Source organism: Acanthamoeba castellanii, assembly GCF_000313135.1.
Source record: "Acanthamoeba castellanii str. Neff unplaced genomic scaffold scf7180000084664, whole genome shotgun sequence".
NCBI lineage: Eukaryota > Discosea > Longamoebia > Acanthamoebidae > Acanthamoeba > Acanthamoeba castellanii.
The window spans coordinates 440091-463084 of record NW_004457466.1 but is presented as its reverse complement, the minus strand read 5'-3'; the positions used below and the strand labels follow the sequence as shown (position 1 = coordinate 463084).

The 22994-nt window shown below is 57.2% G+C and overlaps 8 protein-coding genes and 1 pseudogene across 8 annotated transcripts; 2 read left to right on the top strand and 7 right to left on the bottom strand.

Moving 5' to 3' along the window:
• Positions 1-194: 194 nt before the first annotated feature.
• Positions 195-4003, top strand: ACA1_370200 (ABC2 type transporter superfamily protein; the record flags this gene model as incomplete). The annotated part of the gene is made up of 18 exons (XM_004340238.1): positions 195-219; positions 339-488; positions 642-692; positions 789-901; positions 972-1055; positions 1256-1393; positions 1466-1525; positions 1658-1741; positions 1848-2037; positions 2192-2268; positions 2343-2474; positions 2572-2645; positions 2744-2823; positions 2932-3073; positions 3164-3255; positions 3347-3447; positions 3531-3692; positions 3809-4003. The coding sequence occupies 18 exons, from the start codon at positions 195-197 to the stop codon at positions 4001-4003; spliced, it is 1950 nt and encodes a 649-aa protein (XP_004340286.1).
• Positions 4004-4258: 255 nt separating this feature from the next.
• Positions 4259-5452, top strand: ACA1_370190 (C2 domain containing protein; the record flags this gene model as incomplete). Its single annotated transcript, XM_004340237.1, has 7 exons — positions 4259-4267; positions 4295-4319; positions 4427-4509; positions 4599-4701; positions 4779-4882; positions 4957-5134; positions 5289-5452. 7 exons carry the CDS (start codon positions 4259-4261, stop codon positions 5450-5452), a joined length of 666 nt encoding a protein of 221 aa, XP_004340285.1.
• Positions 5453-5588: 136 nt separating this feature from the next.
• Positions 5589-8568, bottom strand: ACA1_370180 (cytochrome b245 heavy chain, putative; the record flags this gene model as incomplete). The annotated part of the gene is made up of 14 exons (XM_004340236.1): positions 5589-5673; positions 5760-5907; positions 5984-6189; positions 6294-6375; positions 6464-6586; positions 6678-6770; positions 6865-6978; positions 7097-7198; positions 7280-7459; positions 7555-7625; positions 7717-7811; positions 7925-7991; positions 8134-8218; positions 8358-8568. The coding sequence occupies 14 exons, from the start codon at positions 8566-8568 to the stop codon at positions 5589-5591; spliced, it is 1662 nt and encodes a 553-aa protein (XP_004340284.1).
• A 140-nt stretch (positions 8569-8708) lies between these two features.
• On the bottom strand, positions 8709-9923 carry ACA1_370170 (peptidylprolyl cis-trans isomerase, FKBP-type domain containing protein; the record flags this gene model as incomplete). Its single annotated transcript, XM_004340235.1, has 5 exons — positions 8709-8788; positions 8897-9068; positions 9150-9240; positions 9310-9439; positions 9551-9923. 5 exons carry the CDS (start codon positions 9921-9923, stop codon positions 8709-8711), a joined length of 846 nt encoding a protein of 281 aa, XP_004340283.1.
• A 666-nt stretch (positions 9924-10589) lies between these two features.
• ACA1_370160 (uncharacterized protein) lies at positions 10590-10865 on the bottom strand (the record flags this gene model as incomplete). The annotated part of the gene is made up of 2 exons (XM_004340234.1): positions 10590-10825; positions 10853-10865. 2 exons carry the CDS (start codon positions 10863-10865, stop codon positions 10590-10592), a joined length of 249 nt encoding a protein of 82 aa, XP_004340282.1.
• Positions 10866-11132: 267 nt separating this feature from the next.
• Positions 11133-12662, bottom strand: ACA1_370150 (Nse4 protein; the record flags this gene model as incomplete). Its single annotated transcript, XM_004340233.1, has 6 exons — positions 11133-11447; positions 11534-11663; positions 11752-11930; positions 12011-12104; positions 12174-12537; positions 12596-12662. 6 exons carry the CDS (start codon positions 12660-12662, stop codon positions 11133-11135), a joined length of 1149 nt encoding a protein of 382 aa, XP_004340281.1.
• A 1112-nt stretch (positions 12663-13774) lies between these two features.
• ACA1_370140 (RFX DNAbinding domain containing protein) lies at positions 13775-16723 on the bottom strand (the record flags this gene model as incomplete). Its single annotated transcript, XM_004340232.1, has 11 exons — positions 13775-14090; positions 14166-14385; positions 14474-14655; positions 14717-14919; positions 14994-15043; positions 15123-15271; positions 15357-15669; positions 15767-15949; positions 16060-16261; positions 16392-16518; positions 16623-16723. The coding sequence occupies 11 exons, from the start codon at positions 16721-16723 to the stop codon at positions 13775-13777; spliced, it is 2046 nt and encodes a 681-aa protein (XP_004340280.1).
• A 380-nt stretch (positions 16724-17103) lies between these two features.
• Positions 17104-20433, bottom strand: ACA1_370130 (annotated as a pseudogene).
• Positions 20434-20686: 253 nt separating this feature from the next.
• Positions 20687-22830, bottom strand: ACA1_370120 (Sphingomyelin phosphodiesterase, acidlike 3B, putative; the record flags this gene model as incomplete). Its single annotated transcript, XM_004340231.1, has 9 exons — positions 20687-20802; positions 20919-21209; positions 21282-21383; positions 21491-21580; positions 21689-21781; positions 21860-21982; positions 22086-22289; positions 22368-22497; positions 22786-22830. 9 exons carry the CDS (start codon positions 22828-22830, stop codon positions 20687-20689), a joined length of 1194 nt encoding a protein of 397 aa, XP_004340279.1.
• Positions 22831-22994: the final 164 nt, after the last annotated feature.

Here is a 22994-nt window from a genome sequence, read left to right as displayed (position 1 = left end):
GTTCTTTTTCGTGGCTCGCTTGTTTGGCCGGAGAGATTCAACAAGGAGGACAGGAAGAGGAGAGAGGCACAAAGATGCAACGGAGCACAGGCCCTGCCAAAGACGAGGAGGCTCGCCTGCTCACAGCCGGAGGATTGCAGCGCTACAACAACGTCGGCGGCGCATCTTCTTCTTTTCATCATCAAACTCATCAGATGAAAGCGGTGGTCTGCACGCTGGGTTCCCACGAGTGACACTCAGTTGGGAGGGCCTGCGCTACTCCATCCCCACCCCCGCCCCGCTTCACCACCGCCTCACCCGGTGGCGCTCGTCCGCCGGAGGAGCTGCTGCAACAGCAGGTCCGCCGGGACTCGACGCGACCTACAGCGGCGCTGACGTCGAGCGCGGCGGGCACCACCATCCCGCCAGCGCCCACGAGAAGCAACTGCTGCGGGGAGTCGAAGGCATCGTACACCCGGGCGAACTGTGCGCCATCATGGGCGCCTCTGGTACCTTCCCCTTCATTACGACGAGTCTTCACCCTGACCTGTCCACCACATCATTGGCCAAGTTGAGCGACCGGGAACCACGCATTTTTGGCCAATAGAAAATCACCCCGACTTTCTTTCTCACATTCTCACCCACTCGCCGTGACCACGCAGGTGCGGGCAAGACCACACTGCTCGACGTGTTGGCCTCTCGTGGTGTCCGCGGTACTGCCCTCCAAGTTGGCAACCCTCATAGCTGGCTGCTCTTGATGTGGCGATCTGGGTGGGATTCCTGACCTTGGGTTGGTTGTGTCGTCGCAGGCCGGCTGAGCGGAGAGGTGCGGCTCAATGGGCAGCCCGTGCAGAAGCAGAGCTACTTCCGCCGCATCTCCGGCTACGTGATGCAGGACAACCTCATGCTCGACACCCTGACCGTAACACGTTACCTTCTTTTTCTCTTCCACTTCTTCCTCCTCTTCTCCTGACTCATTTGCCGCTACTAAGGTGAGGGAGACGCTGTCGTTCGCGGCGCGACTGAAGCTGCCCAGCCGCATGACCTCGGAGCAGAAGGAGCGCCGCGTGGACGAGGTGCGTGACTTCATTGTCTCTGAGTCGCGTTTAGCTCTGTTTGGTGTGAATGCACGCTCTTTGACACAACACACAACACACAACACACAACACACAACACACACACACACACACACACACACACACACACACACACACACACACACACACACACACACACACACACACACACACATGGTCGATCGGCCCATGTCATGCAGGTGATGAAGGAGCTTGGCTTGGAGCACATCGCGCACTCCAAGGTGGGCAACGCCGCCAACAGGGGCATCTCCGGCGGCGAGCAGAAGCGGGTCGCCATCGCGCTCGAGCTCGTGTCGTCGCCTTCGCTCCTCTTTCTGGTGCGTTCGAACCGCTCGCGCCTCTGATCCACCACGCCCACGCTCAACCGCGTGACCGTGCACGTGCTGCAGGACGAACCCACATCGGGACTGGACAGCCACGGCGCCACCAACCTGGTGCTGATGCTCAAGGTACATTGGGTCGTCGCACCGCGGCCTGCCGATGAGTGTCTGCGCGCGTTGTGTTACTCACAAAAGGGTTGGTTTGTTTGTGGTGGTGGGTGCGATCCACCCCTTTATTAGAGGCTGGCGGCGCGATCCCAGCGGACTGTCATCTGCACGATCCACCAGCCGTCGTCTCACATGTTCCGCGCCTTTGACAAGCTCATGCTGCTTGCCCAAGGGCGCGTCCTCTATTTTGGAAAGGCACGCGATCACACGACCGCACACGCCACACGACACACACCGCACACACTACACACACCGCATGAGTGCTAACATGAGTGGTCTGCAGGCGTCCCACGTGGTGGACTACTTCGAGAAGCTCAGCATCAGGCCGCCACTGCACACGAACCCGGCGGACTTCATTTTGGACATTGCGTTCCACGCCCGCAGGAAGGACCTCCTCGAGGGCGACCAGCACGACCCGCACCACTACGACTATGCCGCGACGGCCGAGGCCAAGCCGACAGCCGAGATCGCGGGTATGCGCTCGGCCACCACTTCCTCCCCCGCCCCCACCTCTCACCACTCGGTCCAGGGTACTCATCGTCATTTCACACCTCATATCCCTGGCTGTGACTAATTCGTGCGCCGTGCGTGTCGTGTCGTGCCGCGCTGTGTGTGCCTGTCGTGCAGAGGACTATCTGCAAGACCCGGCTGCCACGCAAGCTGGCGAAGATGACGAAGAAGGCTTCCTGATTGCGGCGGACGAGGTACGACGAGCCTTGTCCTCAAATGGTCGTGGTCAGGGCCTGGGCCTGATTGGGAGTGGGGCTGGTGGCGATAGGAGGAGCGCCGATACGAGGAGGTGGTGCCCTCCACGGAGCAGCTGGCGGATATCTACCTCAAGTCGACCGCCTACGAGAGCCTCGCCAAGGACTTGGCCCGTGAACACACCGACAGCCGCCGCGAATACTACGTACGCCACACAGTCCATGGACAACGCCACTTCGGTGGCTTGGTGCACGTGCACACACACATTCTCACCGTCACTCGTGTGTGTTCGTCCCCGACAGGAGAGGCAAAACCTGACCAAGATCGAAAAGTACGGCGTCTCGATCTTCGTGCAGATGTGGGTCCTCTTGCTCAGGTACAACCCTACACTCATTTTTTGTACCCTTTATTTATTTACCATTTGTATTGATGATGATGATGTACTTACTGATGATGATGATGATGAACACCCAGGGAGTTGCTGTTCATGATTCGGCATCCGAGCTTGTTCTACGCCCGATTCGGACAACAGATCGTTATGGGCCTCCTCGTCGGTTCGTGAGCCCTTATGTACTGCAGCGTGAATTGTCATGCACGCGGTTGCCGCCCGCGGCGATGGCGCGAGGCTTACCAGTCAGAGTTCCCGCTGCGGGTGTGCACAGGGTCCATCTGGTTCCAGATCTCCGAGAACTCGCTGTATGTGCAGAACACGCTGGGCGTGCTCTTCATGACGGTGGCTCTACTCTCCTTCGTCTCCTTCAGCAGCGTGCCACAGTACATCGAACAGCGCTCCATCTACAACCGGTGCCCTACCCCCTCTGTGCGTGTGCGGTGGTACCTGTGTGCCTGTGTGCGCTGCGACCGACACAGAAACTTATTGTGGCGAACGCACAGAGAACGAGCAGCGGGAATGTACCACGCATTCTCCTACTTCATCTCCAAGACGGTCGTAGGCTTCACCCTGCTAGCCATGCTCGTTTGTGTTGGTGCGTCTCTTTACCTCTGACGCGCTTTGCTTCCTCAGGCGGAGCTAACACACACACACACACACACACACACACACACACACACACACAGAGTGTTCGATCATCTATTGGATGGTGGGGCTGCGCGACGCCCCGGTCTACCATTTCTTCTTCTTTGTCTTCATCGTGCTCCTGACTTCATGGGCTGGCGAGGTACCTTCCGCATACGACTGCTTCTCTTCACTTGGCATGAGACATGCTCACGGAATGACACGACACGCAACACGACACGACAGGCGTTGATCTTCGCGGTCTGTAACTTGGCCGGAAGCACACAAATCGCGCAGGTGGTCACGGCCTTGTGCCTGGGCTTCTTCTTCATCTTCGCCGGGTTCTACATCAACGCCAACTCCATTCCAGACTACTATGTCTGGGCCAAGTACAGTTCCTTTATCAAGGTAACTCCTTTCCTTCTGGTGCCTCGTGTTGCGTGTCGTGCGTGTCGTGTCGTGTCGCGTGTGTCATGGGTGTCGTGTGCGATGCGTGTCTCACTGGGGTGCACGAATGGCTACAGTACGGCTTCGAGGCGCTGGTGTACAACGAGTTTGTGGAACGCGTCGTGGGCGGGATTCCGGGCAAGGCCATCATCGACCAAACCACCGAGGGCCTCAGCGTGTGGACCGACGTGGGCGTGCTGAGTGGCATGACCGGCTTCTACCTCCTCGTGGCCTACCTCGCCCTCCAGTTCCTCCACAAGGAGAAGAGGTGAAGGAAACCCACTTGTTGCCAAGTCAAACCCGTCACCGTGAGATTCAAATATTTGGTTCACTTGCGCGTGTTAGTTTCTAGTTTCTTTCCGGTTCTCGACAGAGCTACTCACTGGATTGGTCAGTGCGGTTGTCCTATCGAAACAAAAAACGCGTTCAAACTGCCAATCACCAGCTTCGAGCTTGACGAGTTCTTCCCTGTTTGTGCGACGACCAACATACTCTCTGAACCACAGCACACAACACTTGCTAACACAATGGGTAAGGTACGCGTTCGTATGATTTGCGCGCAGAACCTCGTCTCCGCTGATAGTAACGGTACGGACCCGGCACAAGTCTTTCGCTGTTTTCCTCTCCTCCTCTTCGTTCTTTTCTTTGTTTCGGCCTCCTCCCAATTTCATTAAGTCGTTCGTTCAATTGTGCAGGGTACTCGGATCCGTATGTTGTAATTGCGGTGGCTGGGGAGGAGAAGAAGAACTTCAAGAAGACCGCCACCATCAAGAAGACCGTAAGTGCTTCCCTCTCCGTTTTCGGTGAGCAACTTTTTTTCATATTGCAGCAACCGACCTGTTTAATTGGCTGGAACGGGTCGCACAGTTGAACCCGGTCTGGAATGAGTCGTTCGAGTTCGAGCTGGGCTCCACGCCCACCCACCGCCAGGTCACCTTCCACGTCTACGATTGGGACATGCTCTCGTCAGGTCCCCGCACACCCACTCACTTTGCCCACACCCGGTTTGGCTTACGCCAATTCACTGCACCGTTGTTTCATGAGTAGACGACTCGCTGGGCAACATCAGCCTGCCGGTGGACGATCTGTACATAGGAGTGGAGAAGCAAGAGTGGCACACTCTCTACAACGTCGACCACGGCCAAATTAACGTGTGCCTGCGCCAAGCCGCTTGTGGCATGACTTGTGCCCGCGTGTCTCTGATGTTGGGTGGTTGATCGGTCAGGTGGCCTTGACTGCGCTCGACTTTGGGCTCGAGCGAGAAGGAGGCGAGGAGGAGTACGAGCAGGGCTACCCGCCACGGGATTCCGCTCCGGCGCCGCAGGACTACCATTCCTCCTCCTCATCCTCCTCTTCCTTCAGCAGCAGCGGCACACATTCTCCATCGGTTTCTCGAGTCAAGGGTACCTCGCTTTGCGCTCAAAGCGGCTTGGCCAGCAGCCAGGACCTGAACTAATGGTGTGTGTGTCGTGTGTGTCGTGTGTCGTGTGTGTCGTGTGTCGTGTGCTGTGTGTCGTGTGTCGTGTGTCGTGTGTGTCGTGTGGTGGTCAAACGCAGGGGACGGTTTCATGACCAAGAGCGGCAAGGCGAGCTTGAAAGCAGGCAAGGCGGGCCTGAAAGCTGGCGCGGGCGCTGCCAAGGTCACCGGCAAGGCCGCCGGCACCTTCTTCAAGGGCGTCGGCACCGTTCTCTCCGTTGTCGAGATCTTCAGCGATGATTGAAGTACCCAAGGCAACTGCTGGACACTGTGCATTGGTTTTTATAAAGAAACAGAAGAAGAAAACATAATCTACACAAAGACGAGGAAAAAAGATGGTGGATGGTGACTGGTCCGGACCAGGCGTAGAGAGGCCAGTTTTAGAAGTTCTCCTTGTGGTAGTGGAACTTGGTGGTGGTCGCCCGCGACTGCCTTCGCGCAAAGCCGTAGAGCTGCTTGGAGAGCCTGTTGGAACGACATGGCATGGCATGTCAAGCACGCACGTCAAGAAGGCGGGGACGGCAGGAAAGCGAAGGCGGGGACGCGCGTACGAGTGCGGGCCACAGAAGAAGACGCCGACGTGTTCCTCGGGGTGCAGGTCGGCGACGGTCCTGAAGATCTCGTCGAAGTTGGGCCGGCCGTAGTGCGCCGGAGTGCGGAGGCCTGTCACGGGGTCCCTGTCGCCAAACACAGCGGCGTCTGAACACACAACGCGTTGAGTCAGCAACCTAAACTGCACGCACCGCACGCACACGCATGACATGTGAGTGCGTACCGTCTTCGCCAACAAGACGGCGGGCCTCGTCGAGGCTCTTGACGGAGGTGAGATAGGTGTGGATTTCGAGGAAGTTGTTGACGTTGTCGTTCTCCAGCGCGACCAGCACCTCGAAGAACCACTCAAACGCGTTCTTCTCCCGCACGATGTGGTAGAAGTACACCTTGGTCACCGAAATCGGCGCCGCCGAACGAAGCCGACCGTCACTGCGCCCGAACACACACGCACACACGCACACACGCGCACACGCACCACCGCACGTGTTAGTTAGGAGCTGCAGGTGGAGGTGTTTGGGCGACTGAGTGAGTACCTGGACCCAACACCACCGTCCTGCAGCGCGGCTTCGAGGCGGAAGCGAATGGTCTTCAAAATCGAGGCAAACGGAGTCACGCCTTTTCGATGCGCACAGCGACACGCATGTGAGCACGTGAGTAGTCTTCTTCATGTAAAGAGGGGAGTGAGAGGGGGGAAGGAATGTACCGATGCCGGCGCCGATGAGCATGACGGTCTCGAACTTGAAGATGTCGGTGGAGGCCGTACCGAAGGGGCCGTCGATGCGAAGAATGGGCATTCCGTTGGGTGCCGTGAGCACATTTTCCGCCACTACACACCGCGCACACCGCACACACACGTGAGCATGAGCACCTGGGCGAAACCAGAAGAAGATGACGATGACGATGATGAGAAATCGCACCGACGCCCAGGTTGCGCTCGGGATTGAAGAGCTTCTCCATCTTGCCGGTCCAGTCGCCCACCACGCGGATGTGCACCGACACGAAGTCCTCCTCTGATCAAGTCATCACGATGTGGAGGGGCATCGCAAGGAATGAGAAGAATGTCCTCGGCCGAGGAAGGCCTAAGGTCGAACGCGTGAAGTGTACCGGGCGCGGAGGAGATCGTGAACGGGTGCCACTCGTTGCGGGAGATGTAGGGACAGTTGAGGAAGAGATACTGCGCCGCCTCGAACTTGAAGCTCGACTTCTTCATCCTCAGCTCTGAATCATTTCCAGGAACAATCGTCAACGTGATAGCGGTCACGCGTAGAGAGGAGGGGCGGGGGGAATGTGATGGTGCGCCCGTGTGTGCGATGAGTGAGAGACGGAGTGTGCGTACCGAGTACGCGCGAGGGATGGCCCACGAGCTTTTGGAGGATGGTGTTCTGGTTGCCGCGCACCAGACGAACCAGGCGCTCGATCAGGTAGACCAGCAGTGGACCTGCATACACCAACACAGAGTTAACGAACGCGTAAAATCGAGTATGTACCGTGCGTCTTGTGCGTCTTGTGCGGCGTGTACCGGCAATCCAGGCCCAAACGGTGGTGGTCTCGAGGTTGGACATGGCGCCGTGGGCGACGAGCAGTCCGAACCAGATGACGAACAGGTGGTGGGTGAACCAGAAGGCCTCGAAATAGGGTCGACGCACGCTCTCCATGGCACTCGTGTAGATCAGGATCATCACCAACACCGCCAGGTGTCCTGCAACGGCCCAGCCACCACCACCCTCTCCATTGAGCACAACGCTGACAAAGCTGACAAAGCTGCGTGTGCGGTCCGAGCGTGTGCCGTCGTACCAGTGGTGCCGGCCAGTGTGGTCCATGCCGACTCCCAAGTGGTGGGCAGGGAATTGCCCTTGAACCCCGTCCTTGCGATGAATGCGGAAAGATGTGAAATGTGAGACGAAGAAGAAAGAAAGTCGCACACCAACGAGGTGGTGGCGCCACGGTAAAGCGTACCGGTCCTTGTACTCGATGATGTTGGGGTAGTTCTCGGTGGTGTTGTAGTTGACGTAGTGGGCTGTGGCGTGAACGATCGTCAAGAATGCGATCATCTGCATGTGACACGTAGCAGCACAGATAGAATGTGGTCGGGGCGTTGAGGTGGTAAGCGATTGATGGTGTTCAGAGGCCTTTCGAAAGAGGGGCCGGGCTGTGCAGTTGGTACCCAAGCGATTCGCCTGTGGAAAACGATGGACTTGTCGATGGGCAGATAGGTGCCCACCACCGTACCCCTGCACATTCGCCCAAAAGTAGAGGCGTCAATCGTCGTGTTTGGAATATGGCACGACCGCACACCGCACACACCGCACACGCACCACACGACCGCACGTGCAAATGGACCAGCGAGAACGAGCTTGGCGAGTGTGAGTGTACCGGAGATAGGAGAGAAAGTTACGGAGCACCGGAATGAGGAGGAGCCCCATGTTGAACTTGATAGCCACCGCGCTCGCTCTCGCCGCTGCAGCACGCCCACAACACAACGTTTAGAAAAAGGGCACTGGGGCAGTTCATCTTCGTCGAACTGGCAATGATTCGATTAAAAGGGGAAAACAAAACAAAATAAAATAAATAAGAGTGGTGGCAAGGGCATGGCGTACCGATGAGGGCGCCTCCAAAAACGTCATAGGGGCCTGGACTGAGGTTGGCATAGTGTACCGCTCTTTCGACCATGAGCCCCGCGTTGATGAGCAGCCAGCCGACCACGAAAATGGCCTTGGGACCCTCGTTCACCCAGTAGTCCTTCAGGTCCTGCCCCGAATACTTGGGCGAGTTGATAATGAAGCGAAAGAAGCCCTTCACGTCGTCCATCCTCCGCCACAGCTCTTTATGAAAGAAATAAACCCTAAATATATGATCGGAATGTAAAAAAGGCGCGGGTTTCTTTTTCGTTTTCGTTTTTTGATTTTATTTTATTTTAATGGTTTGTGCTTGCGGTTGTGCCTCTTCGCTCATTTGACATCGACGAGCTCGACCTCGAAGAGGAGGGTGCTGTTGCCGGGAATGCCGGGCATCGACTGCCTACCGTAACCTGTTGTAGTGAAGGTGACCATGACCGTTAGTCAACAAGGCAAAAGAGGCCATTTCTGTTGGTGTGAAAGATCACAGAGGAAAAGGTGATGATGACGATGTGACGTACCCAGAGCAGGGGGGATGACAAGCTTCCTCCGGCCGCCCACCTTCATGCCGGCGACACCGGCGTCCCAACCCTTGATCACCTCACCCACGCCGAGACGGAAGGTAAAGGGCTTGTTGAGGGAGGAGTCAAACGACTTGCCGTTCGTGAGGAATCCCTTGTACAGCACGCTGACCTAGAGGATAGACACAAGGAGACGTCAGGGATCGGGTTGTTACTATTGCGGCAAGGCGGCGCGCAGAAGAGGTGCAAGTACCCGCTTGCCCAGAGTGGCGACCTTGCCGGCACCCAGCTTGGTGTCCTCCAGCTTGAGACCACCCTTAAGCACCTTCACGTTTTTGCTGTCCCTGTTGAACCCGATCGCGGTGGGTGGTGAGTATGTTGCGTCACGCCACACCGTGGCAGGGAATGCGTACTTGGCAGGCGACTTGGCCGGAGTCTCGGCCTTCTTGGTCACAGCCTCCTTCTTGGGCGTCTCCTTCTTCTTGGCAGGAGAGGCAGCAGACTCCTTGGTGGGCGTGGTCGGGGTGGACTTCGCCTCAGCACCTGCAACCAACAAAATGACGTTCACAAATTTTGTATTAGATTTGCAATCTCCAATTTATATAATTTCATCACAAAAACGGAGATGAGAAGAATGAGGGATTGAAGCAGTACCCTTGGTGGCCTCGCGCTTCCTCTTGTTCTTGGCGCTCTCGGGCGTGGTGGGGGTGGTGGCAGGGACGGCCTCCTTGGCGGGAGCGGGCTGCTCCTTGAGCGGCGTAACCGGCGTAGCGGGGGTCTCCTCCTGCTTCTGCTGCCTTTTCTGCTTCTTCAGCTGGTTCTTCGAGAGGGCGGGAGCCGCATCGGTGGCGGCAGGCGAAGCAGCGGGAGCGGCGGGCGCCTTACCGCCGGTCGAGACGATGACCTGGTGGAGCTGGGAGATGTAACCCTCCTTGGCGGCCAGTTGGCTCTGCAGGCTGCGCAGAAGGGTGTCCTTCTCCTGCAACTGAGCGGAGAGGGTGTCCACAGCCTTCGACAGTGCCTCCATTGTGTTTAATGCCGGATGAAGATGAAAGATGACGATTCCGTTACGGCCGCAAACCCGAGAAAGGCCCGTAGAAAAAAGGGAGAACAAATACAAAGATCAAGAAATAAAAAGGAAATGGTTAGTCGACATTGGACCCTAGGTGTCCATAGGTTGTTTCACCTGAAGAGATAAGAGCTGCTTTACTTCTTCTCTGCCCTGGTTTGTTCCTGCCCTGAGTGCTATGCCTGCTGTTTACATGCAAGCCTGTTACTCCTCCCTCTCTGACCACCACCCAAGCTTGGTGTGTTGTTTCTGCTTGACAGATCTGGACAGAGGTTGGTTCACAATCTAATTGGAGGGATTGCAACAGGCACACAGAATGGGATTGTGCATGGAGGAGTCTGTAACCTCATGAAAAACAGCCAAATGGTGGCCTTTTTTGTACAGATACTTGATTTTTGTGCTAAGCAAAAAGGGTCACTGACCCTTTTTCATGAACACTTGGTTCTTGGGTGATTGATTTGTCAACAAAAGAGAGGTGGTGACCTTCAACCAGCAGACAGTGTGCACACCACCACCAAAGGAGTGTGAATGCTGGGAGCCAAAGTGTGACAAATATTTCTGAAGAATCAACAATTTAATTTTTGGTGTGCAGTGCGAATTTAATTTCATCGTAGATGAATGTGATTACACAGTGCCCTTGGTTGTGAGGACGACCCACCAGGCGTGGATGATACCGAAGATGATAGTAAATATCCACAACAAGAAGTTGAGCAACAGATGAACGTCGCAGCCGCGCTTGAGGAACACCGCAGCGGGCGGGATGAAGATGGCCAGGATCAGCAAAAAGCAGTCGACTGTGTGGCGTTGGAGAAAACCAGGGTTTCTGTGAGTCACCACAGCCCACAGCTGAGGCGCGGGCACTGAACAGTCGAGGGAAGCGAACGTACCGGCGGCGCTCATGGTGTGGGAAGGTGGAAGTGAATATGAATCAACTGCTCGTTTCCAGAGAACGAGAAGAGGCAGACACGAAGGGTGACACTGGCCAACCAAGCCCGAAAAGGCACAAGCCGGGAACACACAAGGCACACGAGATAGAGTGACCACCCCCAATTGGCCGCCAAGCCGTGTGTTTGCTCTACACGAATCGCCGCAGTCCCAGTCACTTTATGGCCGAGGGAGGCAGGTGCCAAGAAGGAGTACACCACGGCGGTTGAAGCGAGCGTCGGCTCACCTTCGCCTCTTTGGCGCGTGGCGTGTGGGCTCCTCTTCCTCTTCTTCGTCGTCCTCCTCTTCCGATGTGACCTTCTGCTTGCCTTTGCCCCTTTTCGATGCCGCGGTTGATGAATGCTTCGCTGGCGGCCTGCGCACTTCCTCTTCTTCCTCTTCCTCTTCGTCGTCTTCGTCTGACCCCCGCCGCCCCTTCCTCTTACCGCTCCTTGATGACGCGCCATCGCGCTGAGAGCTCTGTGTGGCGCTCTGCGAGTAGCTCTTTGTTCGATGTGGCAAGAAGCTGCGCTGAATGTCGTAGGCCTTGATCAGATTCTGGACGCACGACCGAGCAAGAGATAAGAGATAAATGATGAGCACAAGACGTCATTCGCAGCTCTTCAAGGTGGAGGGAGGCTTACCTGATACATGTCATAGTCTAGCCGCACAACGCACTGCTTCTTCTCCAATCCCTGCGCGTAGTCGTCGTCATCTGGTGGACTCTTTGGCTCCAAGGCAGGCTGCCCGGCTTCATCAAGATCCACCGCGGCCCTAAAGGATCAATGAGAGCGAACGAGCGTTTAGACTTGGCCTGGAGAGCACAGAGTACGCACACAAGGATATGGGACCGGTTGCGTACATTCCGTTGCGAACCAAGAAGGAGAGATGAAAGAGATTCTCCACCGTCTGTGAGTACGACTCAGGGTCAACGATGTACTCGAAGAAATTCTTCACCTTTGCCTGTTCGAGCTTCTTCTTGGCTATGGCCACCCGCTTGGCTGTTTGACCCTCCATCTCCAGCGCCTTGGTGTCCGTGATCTGTGATTGCACACATGGCACACCACGCCCGGTGAGCAATCGATCGTGGTTTACCTGCCTAAGAGGGAAGCAGAACGTACAGACTCTGGTTCGACTTTCTCTCCCGGCTTCTCCTTCTTGGCTCGCTGTGCCCTCACCTTCTTTTCCTTCGGTGTGGCTACCATCGCTCCAGCCCTGAAGGAACATCGCGAACGTGAGCGACATATGGCAACTGTCAAAAGGAGCGAAGAGCGACACACGTACAAACAGTCGAGAGAAGGAGTGGATTGAGCGAAGCCGGCCACCAACGCTCCCAGCTCAGGCCAGCGTAGCAGCTGAGCGTCGTCGTCGATATCCTCCTCGCCCTCTTCAGCTTCTCCGTTTTCTTCGTCTCCGCGTCGCCTCTCCCGATTGCGCCTGAGAGCCGTCTCGTCTTCGTCAGGGCCTTCTGCCAATCCGGCATCGTTTATCGTGAGCTTGCCGCGCAGGAAGAGGCCCAGCCGGTGAATGTAGGAGGGTACGTCGTAGGTCCTCATCTGTGTGCTCAGTCGGTTGGCCTGCTCTGCCGCGAACTGCGAGCAGATAGCGAGGAACTCCGAGTCGAGTGCAGCCTCACGCGGGTTCGACACTGGCGCCAATAATAAAATTAATTATTTTAAAATTGTTATTAAATGCGCAGGCGGTACCTTGCTCGAAGAGCTCATCGCCTCTGCCAATGGCGTCCCGTAGCGCCGCAGAGCCGGGCTGGATCATCTCCTCCCTTGATTCTAGAACGCATATCGTTAATTTCGACGACGCGAGATGGAGAGATTGAGCTGCAGTAACGTACCGCCCACTTCATTGATGAGGCCTCTGTACTCCGTTCGCAATTTTGTTCGTTCGCGCAAGAAGCGGATTGTTGCCTCATTCTTCTCTTCCTCCCCAGTCTTGTCTTTGGTGCGCGTCCGTTTGGTTGTTGCCCTCTTCTCCTTCATCTTCTCCTGTTGCATCATCTTCAATTTTTACAATTAATTCTACGCGATATCGCGAGCAATGCAATTATCCTCGTTTGATCGGGATCAAGCAGTGTCCCCGCTCGCTTCTGGCTCCTCTACTCTTAAATCCACTCCAGCGTCTCGCCTCAATTATCACGTAGCGCCAAAACCAGTTTGAACGTTGCGCGAAGATCTTGGCGTCTTCTCGTGTGCGTTCCTAGAATAATTTAGTGGCTGCCTCAGTTCGAGTCCAGACGAAGCCACGATGTTCTTGCTGCCTCCATCAACAACATTAGGCCAGGTGGTTAACGCTTCCTAATGCGTTGATGATAACATTTATTCAGCTAATTATACCGCAATCGTTCACGCACCCCTCGTCGTTCGTTCGCTCCTCTACTTTAAACTTGACCCGAAAATGGAGTGCGCCAGAGAGGTCGTTTTTTCGATTCCATTTCGTTCCGATGTTGTTCTGGCCGTCGTTCCCGCAGTCGTTTTCCTTACTGCTCGCCGCGCCTCGACCACCAGCCGAGGAAAGCGCAGGTACCAATGAAGGCGATGAAGAGACCGATGAGGAGGGCGATGGTGTCGCCAGCAGCGTCCCAAGCATGCGCCGACGAGACGAACGAAGCGAAGACGATCAGGAAGAACGAGATGAGAACCTGCAGCTGCATGATATCGAGTTGTTGTGTCCGCACGGCTTCCAATTTCTAACCGATTCGATCTGGAAAGAAGAAGAGCAAAAGTCGGGTTTATTGCCCCCTCAGAAAAAATGGCCTGAGAAATTCTTCTGCCTCTTCTTGCCGCCAAGTGTCGACGTAATCACGGAAAGCGAAGAAGAACACCCAACGCCGAGACTCGTTCGCGTTTCGTTCTTTGTTTGGGTTTGGGCTTTCATGGCTGTGGATAGGCGGGAGGGAGTGTGGTTGGTGGTGGGGCGGGGTGAGGCGGGAAGGCTGAAGGCCACGACGACGATGAGATGTTGAACATGATGGCATCGACGACGAAGGCGTGGATTGTGCCCACCCAGTAGAACTGCGTGGCGTAGGGCACCAGCTTGTCGCGAAAGAGCTGCAGGAGCCGGACCTCGCGACATCGGGCCAGGATGTTGATGGTGCTCTTGAAGATGACGAAGTTGTTCGAGCATAGCTCGTGCATGGCGATCACCATGATTGGCGAGTTCGTGCTCACCAGGTGCAGCACCAGCTCTCTGCACATTACCAGCATTCAGCCGGTCAGCTTGGCCAACCCAACCAAGTGTTGAAGGGAAAGAGAGATTGCGTACTTGGCCGAATCGTTTTGTTTGGGCGACTGGAGGCACACGTAGATGAGCGTGCGGATGCCCAGCACGTAGGCACGGATCAGGTGGTGAGTCTGTATCGCCGGGGCCTCGTCTTGGCTATGCCGGTAGCGATGCAGGGCTCTCAACAGATCCTGCGCCTGTGGGAGCAGGTCGCACTCGAGTATGCGCGCACTTTCCTTGCGCTCCTCGGCCGTGCCCTCGCCTGACCCACGTAAGGCCCACCCACCACGCCCCGCTGTCAGCGTGACCCGCCAAGACGAGGACCAGGCCTGGTAGAGGAGGAAACGCACGGCCCATGCAGAAGCTGAATTGCTGCAGGAGGATGCCATAGATGTGACACATTCGCTGGTGCAGCTCGCCCGTGGACTGCCGTGGTATTCTGCTGGTCTTCCATTCCTTCTGGAAGGGCGGCCTCTTCTTCGTTTCTGCCAGCCATTTGGTGATGTTCTTCATCTCGTGCAGGGCCTGCATGCTGTGCTCACAGTGATGTAAATTGACCGTGTCGCAGGTGTTGGGTGTTGAAGGCAGCGTACTTTATCAGCCCGCTGTAGGTGGCGTCGTTGATGGCCCCGACGGACTCGCATATCTTGGCGCCCACAGTCACGCAGTAGACCTCCTTCTGGTGGCCCTCGGCTTCGTTGGCGGAGTAGAATCGGCACCACCACGAGAGGGGTAGCAACGCCGCGGCGATGTCATAGTCCGGTTCCACAGACAGCGCCTCCAGCTGCAGATACGCCTGCACACGCCCAAAAGCCAAAGGTGAGCGCGATGGAACTGCAAATGGTGATGCTGGTAGTGGAAGGACCGTACCCGGTGGAAGAATTCCCTCGATGCGTCGATGTAGCCGCAGATGAAGCTCGCTTGGGGAATCGTTGGCAGTTAGGCGCAAGTACTTGGTTGACAGCAATGTGCTGTGAGTGCGGGGGATGTGGTACGTACATTGGGTGAGCATGATGTAGGAAGAGAGAGCGTGCGCGCTGACATCCTGGCTACCCTCGGTGGTGGTAAGCAGCCAGCTCAGAGAAGTGTCCTCGAGGCACAGCGGGTTGATCGGCGCAATATTCCACAACTCGCGCCGATAGAGCGCACTGCACCGACACACACGACACGACATTTACAACGATGAGCGCGACGTCAGCACAATATGAATGTTAAGTGGTGGCACTCACTTACCTGCACTCTCCCGCCACCTGTACAAGGGTCATGTGAGCACCAGGAGCCCACGCGTCTCTCGTGACCATCCGATAGTAGTCGGCCGGGCTACGCAGCACTCGCCGCGAATCACATTCCCGCGACAGCACCGTGAACCCCTCTTCGTCTTCGCTTTCGCGATGCCGTTCGTTTCTTCGTCTCTTTCTCTCGCTGGCCTGACGTATCTCGAATTCCACCTCCACCTCATCCGTGTGTCGTCGTTCGAGCTTTACGCTTACCGACGACGTGCTGCTGCTGTTCGGCCTCTCGCCCGTTTCCTCGTCCTGGTCCGAACCTGCGGCCCCGTTCCGAGCGGGTCTCGCCTCTCCTTCTCCGTCGAACGTCAGCCGCGGCGTGGGCGGCGCCGGGTTCAACAGCATGGCCAGCCATACGGGCGCGCTTGGTGTCGACATCATGGTCGTCGTCGACGCTATGCGTGCCGACGCTGACGAAGGGAGAGAAGGCGACGATGACGTCGACTGTCCAGCGGGCGACGCCAACGGCAGCAGCGAAGACGGCCTCGGTTGGCCCGAGCTCTGTTGCTGCTGTTGCCTCTTCTTGCTGGTTATCTCGATCTCTATCTCACATAAAGAACCGGTCAGCCGGTGGAACACAGTCGACAGAAAAGAAAACATCACCAGCCCTGGCAGGTCATATCGTGTGATGGGACGAGGGCCGAGCGTACCATCTTCGCGGACCCAGACCAGCCGCTCGGCCTGCTGGGCGGTGGCGAGCCGGCGCGATCGCTCCTCGCGCTTGCTGCGCGCCGCCTCGATGGCGCTGAGCTCCTCGGGGTCGACCCTGTCTCGCCACTCGATGTTGCGGTAGTGCATCTTGTTCTGTCGGCGCTGGCCCAAGCGCCTGGCGCCCGCCGATGGAAACACTCTCTGCACATCATGTTCACATAAGACGCGTGTTGTGTTGTTGCACGCGTGTGCGTCACGTGCCAACGAGCAGAGGGGCAAGCCGTGAGCAGGTGTCATCATTGTGCGCAAGGATCCGGGGGGGAGAGGTCACCTTGAAGAGCTTGCCAAAGGCGGCCTGGTTGGTGGTCTCGAGCTGGTGGGCCTTGCACTCCTGCAAGTAGGCGTCGAAGATATCCTGGCGCGGGACGGAGTGCCCCTCCTTTTCCACCAGAACACTCCTGAGCCTGTGTTGAACGCGTCCATCAATACTGCAGCTAATCTTCCGAATCGTATTTTTCCATCTTTTCTTCTACTCGAATCTTTCAGGTTGCCAACAAGGTACCATGTCGAGACGTGGGCCACAGCGACATCCTTACGGACCAGCGCGGACCGCTTGCAGCCCTCCATGGAGCTTGCTGGGTCGCTCTCCACCCTGCTGCTCATCTTTTGTTGCTAGCCCTTTGCTGCCCTACAGCCAAGCTCCGGGTGTACGTCGACCCAGTTTCAAGGGCGAATGGCGCCTCGCGCGCGTTGCAACAATTTCCCGTTTAGCGAACACGTGCTGGTCACACACGCGCGGCGATTGGTTGCGGTGAGAAATGAGCCTGGTCAACGCCACCTTAAGAGTACCGCTTCCACCGAACACGGAGCACTTCACCGCGGTTTCGGACAGGCGTTTGTGGGTTGGTGGGGGTGCTTTTTGCGGTGGTTGCATGGATAAGCTGGATCGGGCATGCTGCAAAACCTTGCTACCAATGGAAGCATTGCGGGCAAGCCAACCAACATGACACCGCACTGTTTTAAAAACTACAACACATCAAGCCTCACATATCCGCGCCTGGCTGGTACTGCCCCTCGCTCTCGTCCATGTCAAGGCTGAACAGCGGAACGTCCGCGCCGAGCGGTCGGTACTCCAGATCCGGATGCAGAGGCGGCATGGTGGAGGGTCCCTGCTTGCTCTCAGGCCGATCACACGCCGACGTGCCACCGTCCGACTCGCGCATAGGCGCCGCGCCCAGATCGCCCTCACAGTACTCGTTGAAGTCGGGGAGGACAGCGGCCAGCTGCGATGCGGCGGAGAGCTCGACGAACAGCGTCACCACAGGCGGAGTGGCAGGCTGCGGCTCGAGGAGGAGCCCCTCCTCGATCAACGGCGCCACAGGCGGAGCTGCGGACTGCCAGGCAGCCGCGGCCGGCGAAGGCAGTGTGGGCAGCCCTGGCGACTGCGCGTAGGCGGGCGGGTCCGTGACTTCAACCACCCCTGCGCCGTAGCCCTGGTGTACCTCCGGGTCGTAGGCGGCGCTGGGTGGATGCTGGGTCTCGACGCGCCCAGCCCCGACAGTATAGGAGCCGGCGGTGTGCCAGGGCGAGAGCCGGCTGCGGTACGCCTGGGCGAGTTCCCTGGCGCGTCGGATGCGGTCGATGGCGGCGTCGGCCAGGTCGTAGGTGCGGGCGATCCAATAGAAGTCGCGGTGGTCCTCGAGCTTCCGTTGGAAGCTCTCCAGCAGCTCGCAGCCGTCGTTGTCGCGGTATTGGGCCAGGATTTCGATGATGAGCCTGATGAGCAGGAAGTCGTTGGAGGCCAGCTCGTGTAGGCAGATGATCATCATCGGCTTGCTCACTTCCATCATGTGCTCCACCAGCTCTCTGACGTTTTGTGGGGCACAACCCGTCTGGTGAATAATTGAGCGCACACGCACACGCACACGTGGAACAGGGCGCATGTGGAGGGCGTACTTGGCGGCTCCGTGTTGGCTGCGAGATTGCAAGACCATGTGGATCACCGCACGGACGCTCATCGCAAGAGAGAGAATCATGTTGAAGGTCTGCAATGTGTGTGGGGTTATACTCTCGGAATCAATCACGTGGCCACGACCGCACACAGAACGCGGCACACGGTCTGGACACTGACATTACCTGCTGGGGAAGTGTGTTCTCATTGGCCAGCTTTTTCCTACGCAGGGTGCGTATGATTTTCTCAGTTTGGGCGAGCAGGTTCACGAAGACGAGCTTGCTCTCCTTGGTTCGACCTGAAATCAATGCGGTGCGTCAGTCGAGCGCGGTGGTGGTGTTGTGTGTGTGTGTGTGTTTGTTTGGTCAGTGTAGGGGAGGGGGCAAAACGTACCGGTCATGCAGTAGTTGAAGTGCTGGAGGAAGATGCCGTGGATGTTACACATGTCCGAGTGCACAATGAGATCGGGGTTGTGGTGCGGTGGTTCCAAGTCACTCGCAGCAAAGCGCCAGTTTCGCTTCTGGTAGGCCGGCTGCTTTGACGCCTCGGCCATCAGCTCAACTGGACTGGTCATTCCTTGTATCGCTGCCAATCTACAAACATGCATCAGCTGTCGTGCGTGTCGCGTTGTGTGTCGTGTCTGTGTGCGGCTGTGTCCTGCATGTGTCGTGTATCGTGTGTGTCGTGGCGTGTGTGCGTGTGTCGTACTGAATGAATCCCATGTAAGTAGCGTCGTTGATGGCGCCGACGGACTCGCAGATCTTCTGGCCGATGGTGGCGTAGTAGACCTGCTTCTTCTCCCCTTGCTCCGCGCTGGTCGAGTAGAAGCGAGCCCACCAGGCGAGAGGCACGAGCGCGGCCGCCACGTCGTAGCTGGTCTCATCGAACAGGTAACCCAAGTGCTCCCTCGCCTTGTAGAAGAACTCCCTCGACGTGTTGATATGCCCACCGATGAATGCCGCTAAGAAATGAAGCGCATGACAAGTGCTAAGAGAGCAGATCAAAAAGAAGGTGACGTAGAGGGAGAGGTGCTGTACACATGGTGAGCATGATGTAGGTGGAGAGTGATTGAGCGTCGGCGTAGTCGTCGTGCGGCGCGCTGAAAAGTTGGGTAAGCGAAGAGTTGTCGACGCACGCAGGATTCATAGGCACGATGTTCCACATCTCCCTCTTGTACGTCGCACTGGAACCGAGCTTTATCAGCGTTTATATGCAATAATGCTGAGGCGGAGGTCCTCCGTACGTACCTGCAATCCATGATGATTCTCATCTTGGCGAAGTGAGCGTCGGACAGCAACGCCTGGCTCACGAACCGGTGATAGGTGGCATAGTTGCGTTGGATCACGAGCTGCTCGCGGCGATGTGACTCCGAGAGGAGCGGAGCGGCGCTATGCCCCTCCTCTACGTACTGAAGCAGGTCGGACATTCCCTGCTGCTCTGTATGGTGACCTGTGCTCCAGCGACGATGCCCCTCGCTCTCTCGTATTCGTTCTTCTTCGTTCTCCAAGCGGAGTTGGTGGACTCCCGTTCTTCTTCCTACGCGCCGCTCTTCGTTCTCCACCACCGCCGCTGGCTCGCCGGTCTCCTCGCACAAGGTCGGCGAAGAGAGTACCTCGATCACCGCCATCGGAGCTATATTCCTGCGGCTGCCCGCGTGTTCGTCCGCTCTTCGTGTTGCCGGCATCGCCTGGACCTTCTTTCTCTTGCCGCTGTGGGAGGCCTGTCGACGCGCCGGGGCCTCGCCACCGATGACAATCACCTCCACTCGCCCCTCTGGTTGCGTTGATGACGACGGAAACGGAGACGAAGATGATGAAGGCGGCCGCGGCAGCGGCGCAGAGGCCAAGGAGAGCGGTTCCATGACCCATGTGTGGGCACGTGGTCCAGGTGAGGTGCTGGGCTGATCACAGCCCTGTTGGGTCGCGTCGTTCGGGTCCAGGTTGCGTGTCCACTCCAAGTCCTTGTAGTGCATCTTGTTCCTCTGGCGGTTTCCCAACCGCCGCGCCTTCAGCTTTCCAAATTGTTGCTGTACAGTAGTGTGCCAACACAGTGTGAGGAAACACACACTCGACCGGAGGCGCCACACACACAAACACAAAAACACATGTGGGGCCGTACCTTGAATAGCTTGCCGAGGGCCGCTCGGTTGGTGGGTTCAAGGTTGTGGGCCTTGCATTCGGCCAGGTAGGCCAGGTAGGCCTCTTCACGGCTGACGGTACTTCCCTCCTTTTTCACGAAGGTGCGTGGGAGCCTGTGTTTAGGGGTGTGATCGCCATTTTTAGATCTTTAAAAAAGAGCGAAGACGACGGACACGAAGAGAAAGAAGAGAGAAGGCCGGGAGAGGGGGGGGGGAGCGATTAAATTGGAGTGCGAACCATTTCTTTGTGTGCTCCGCCGCGGCCTCTTTGGCTGCGCTCTCCATCGCCTCCCTTGCCGGGTGGAACTAAACGTTGAAATATTATGTTTTCTGTTTTGAAGTTGGCTGTGCTCGCAGGAAGAACACAACCCAAACCGTGATGATGGTGATGAGACGTCGAGCCCCGGGCGCTCGTCTCCATCACCCCAAAAATTTAGAGTCAAAAATACCCTGGGCCTTGCGGACCTGTGCGAAAAAAGCAACGTCTCGCCTGGCACTGCGTAACGTGGTCTGCAGATTGTTGGTTATTGTGTCTGAGTCAAGAGGTGGGCCACGGCGAGCAGTGGCAAGTGGATTGTCGCTTTCGGTGGGCCTCCCACTGGCCGTGCAGCAGCTTCTCGACCGCCTCCTCACGGTTGCCCCGCGGCAGCGCAACTGCACGCATCACACACAACACAACACAACACAACACAACACAACACAACCACACACGTACACACGTCAGCCTCGCCACCTGCAACAAGGTGTGTCGCACCGATGTAGGTACGTACCAGGGTAGGACACGAAGTAGTATCGCTCGAAGAGGAGCTTCATGGTGGTGTTGTCCACGATCATGCTGTCGAGCCAGTCCCACGAGGCCTGCGACAGGTCCTTGAGCCCGTAGCCGGGAGGGTCGCCGCCGCCGCCGCCGCCGCCGCCGCTGCCGTGGTAGGGCGACAGCGGCGAGTACTCCAGCTCCAGCGTCGGCTTGGCGCCGTCGTTGGCTTTGGTGATGTTGATGTAGTGCTGCCAGTAGTTCAATAGGTCGCCCGTCTTCCTGTCGTACGAGAACACTCGGATTCCTGCCACCCTCGTAAGCGTGTGAGCGTGAGTCGAGTGGCGCGCGGCCTACAAGAACCAGTGCGCACGCGTACCAGTGTTGAAGAGGGGCACCACCGCCGGGTTGACGAGGACGGTGCCGATGTTGTTGGGCATCACGTAGAAGGAATCGATGTGCTTGTCCGCATAGAGGTGCCCTATTTGTTGAAGACACAAACCACAAGAGGGGATCAGGCCGCAGTCGACTGATGATCATCGTGCATCTTGTTAGGTGCGTGTGGTGTAGATGAAAGGGGACGGGTACCCTTGATGCGGTCCTTGTAGGTTTTGGTGAAGCTGTGGTACTTCTCGAGGCACGAGGTGAAGAACACCTTGTCGCCGTTCAAGGGCGCGGCTATCGCAATCACGCGTGAAGCGCATGGTCAGTCGTCGGGCCAACACGAGCAGAGGGCCGAATGGAGACCAGTTGTATGGACGTGCGTTCCAGGAGGGAGGGAAGTACCAAGCGGTGGAATGTGACCGTGGAGAATGAAATTCATGTGCTTGTGAGCAGGATCTGACACCACCTTCTCCATCCACTCGAACTGAACAGCGCCTGCAGACGTCAGAGATCCGTGAATGAGCGAGTGTGTCGCGCAGTGAACCTGTGGAGCTGGGTGATGATGCGACGCACCAGGCGAGTTCGGGAGACCGCAGGAAGTTTGGTCGTTGAGGGCACAATTCCTCTGCGTCCAGAACATGGTGTTAAGCGACAGCACCAGCAGTTGGTTGCTGATCTTGGTGTACATGTAGCCGCCTGGCAAGGGCACACCATCACCACAACCGAGTCAGTGCGTCCATTTAACGTTCAACGCGCACACGCACGCACGCACGCACACGCGACACGACACGACACGCACCACGGAAGAAGTCTTGGCCGCTGTCGACGTGCTTGAGGTAGCTGCTCCAGATCTGGGTGAAGTTGCGCGTGATGGAGTCGTTCTCCTTCTCACCGACGCAATTGTCGAAGCAATCGTTGTTCCCCAGCACGGGGAGCACCCACGGGTAGTTGTTGGTGACTTGGCGCAGGAGGCTCGTCACCATGGTCGTCTCCGCGTAGATGTCTGTGTTGAGGTTCCCAACAATCACATCAGCGACACGCATAAGACACACGACGCACACGCGAATAAGAGGTGGCATACCGTCGGGGCTGGTGGCGCCGTGTCGACCAGTGTCGCCCGACCACAGGATAAAGTCGGGCTTCAGCTGGTTGGCCAGGCTGCCCAACTCGCTGAGCGCCTCAGCGACGAGCGAGCGTGGCGAGTCTGCGCCCTGTGGTGTGCCCAAGGAAAGAGTTGCCGCGTACGTCAGGAATGCAGGCCAGCTCGATCATGCGTGAGGCGTGTGTGGCGTGTGCGACAAGAGTGTGAGCCGAACCGACAGAGGTGTGCCGTAGGGTTGGCAACCGTTTTGCTGTTGGGGCGGCACGACGCCGCGGCAGTAGCGTGCGGTAGAGCCATGTGTTGTGTAATCTGTGGGCAGTTGCGAATTTTAATGATGAACGCAGATTAATCGTGAAAAAGAAGACATCTCAAATTTCATCTTGTTAGCGCGGCATACCCTGGTCATAGTGCACATCTCCGAATTGAATGAAGGTGCCCACATCGCTGTGGTCGCCGTTGTGGTACTCGATTGAGCGCGGTCGTTCAACAGCATCGAGCTGAATCGCAAGACCGATAATAATGAAGAGGACCACGAGTCCGTTCGCTCGTCTCCCGCCTGCCGCCTCCCCTCTACTTCGCGTCGCCCTCCCCGACGCCAATTTGGCC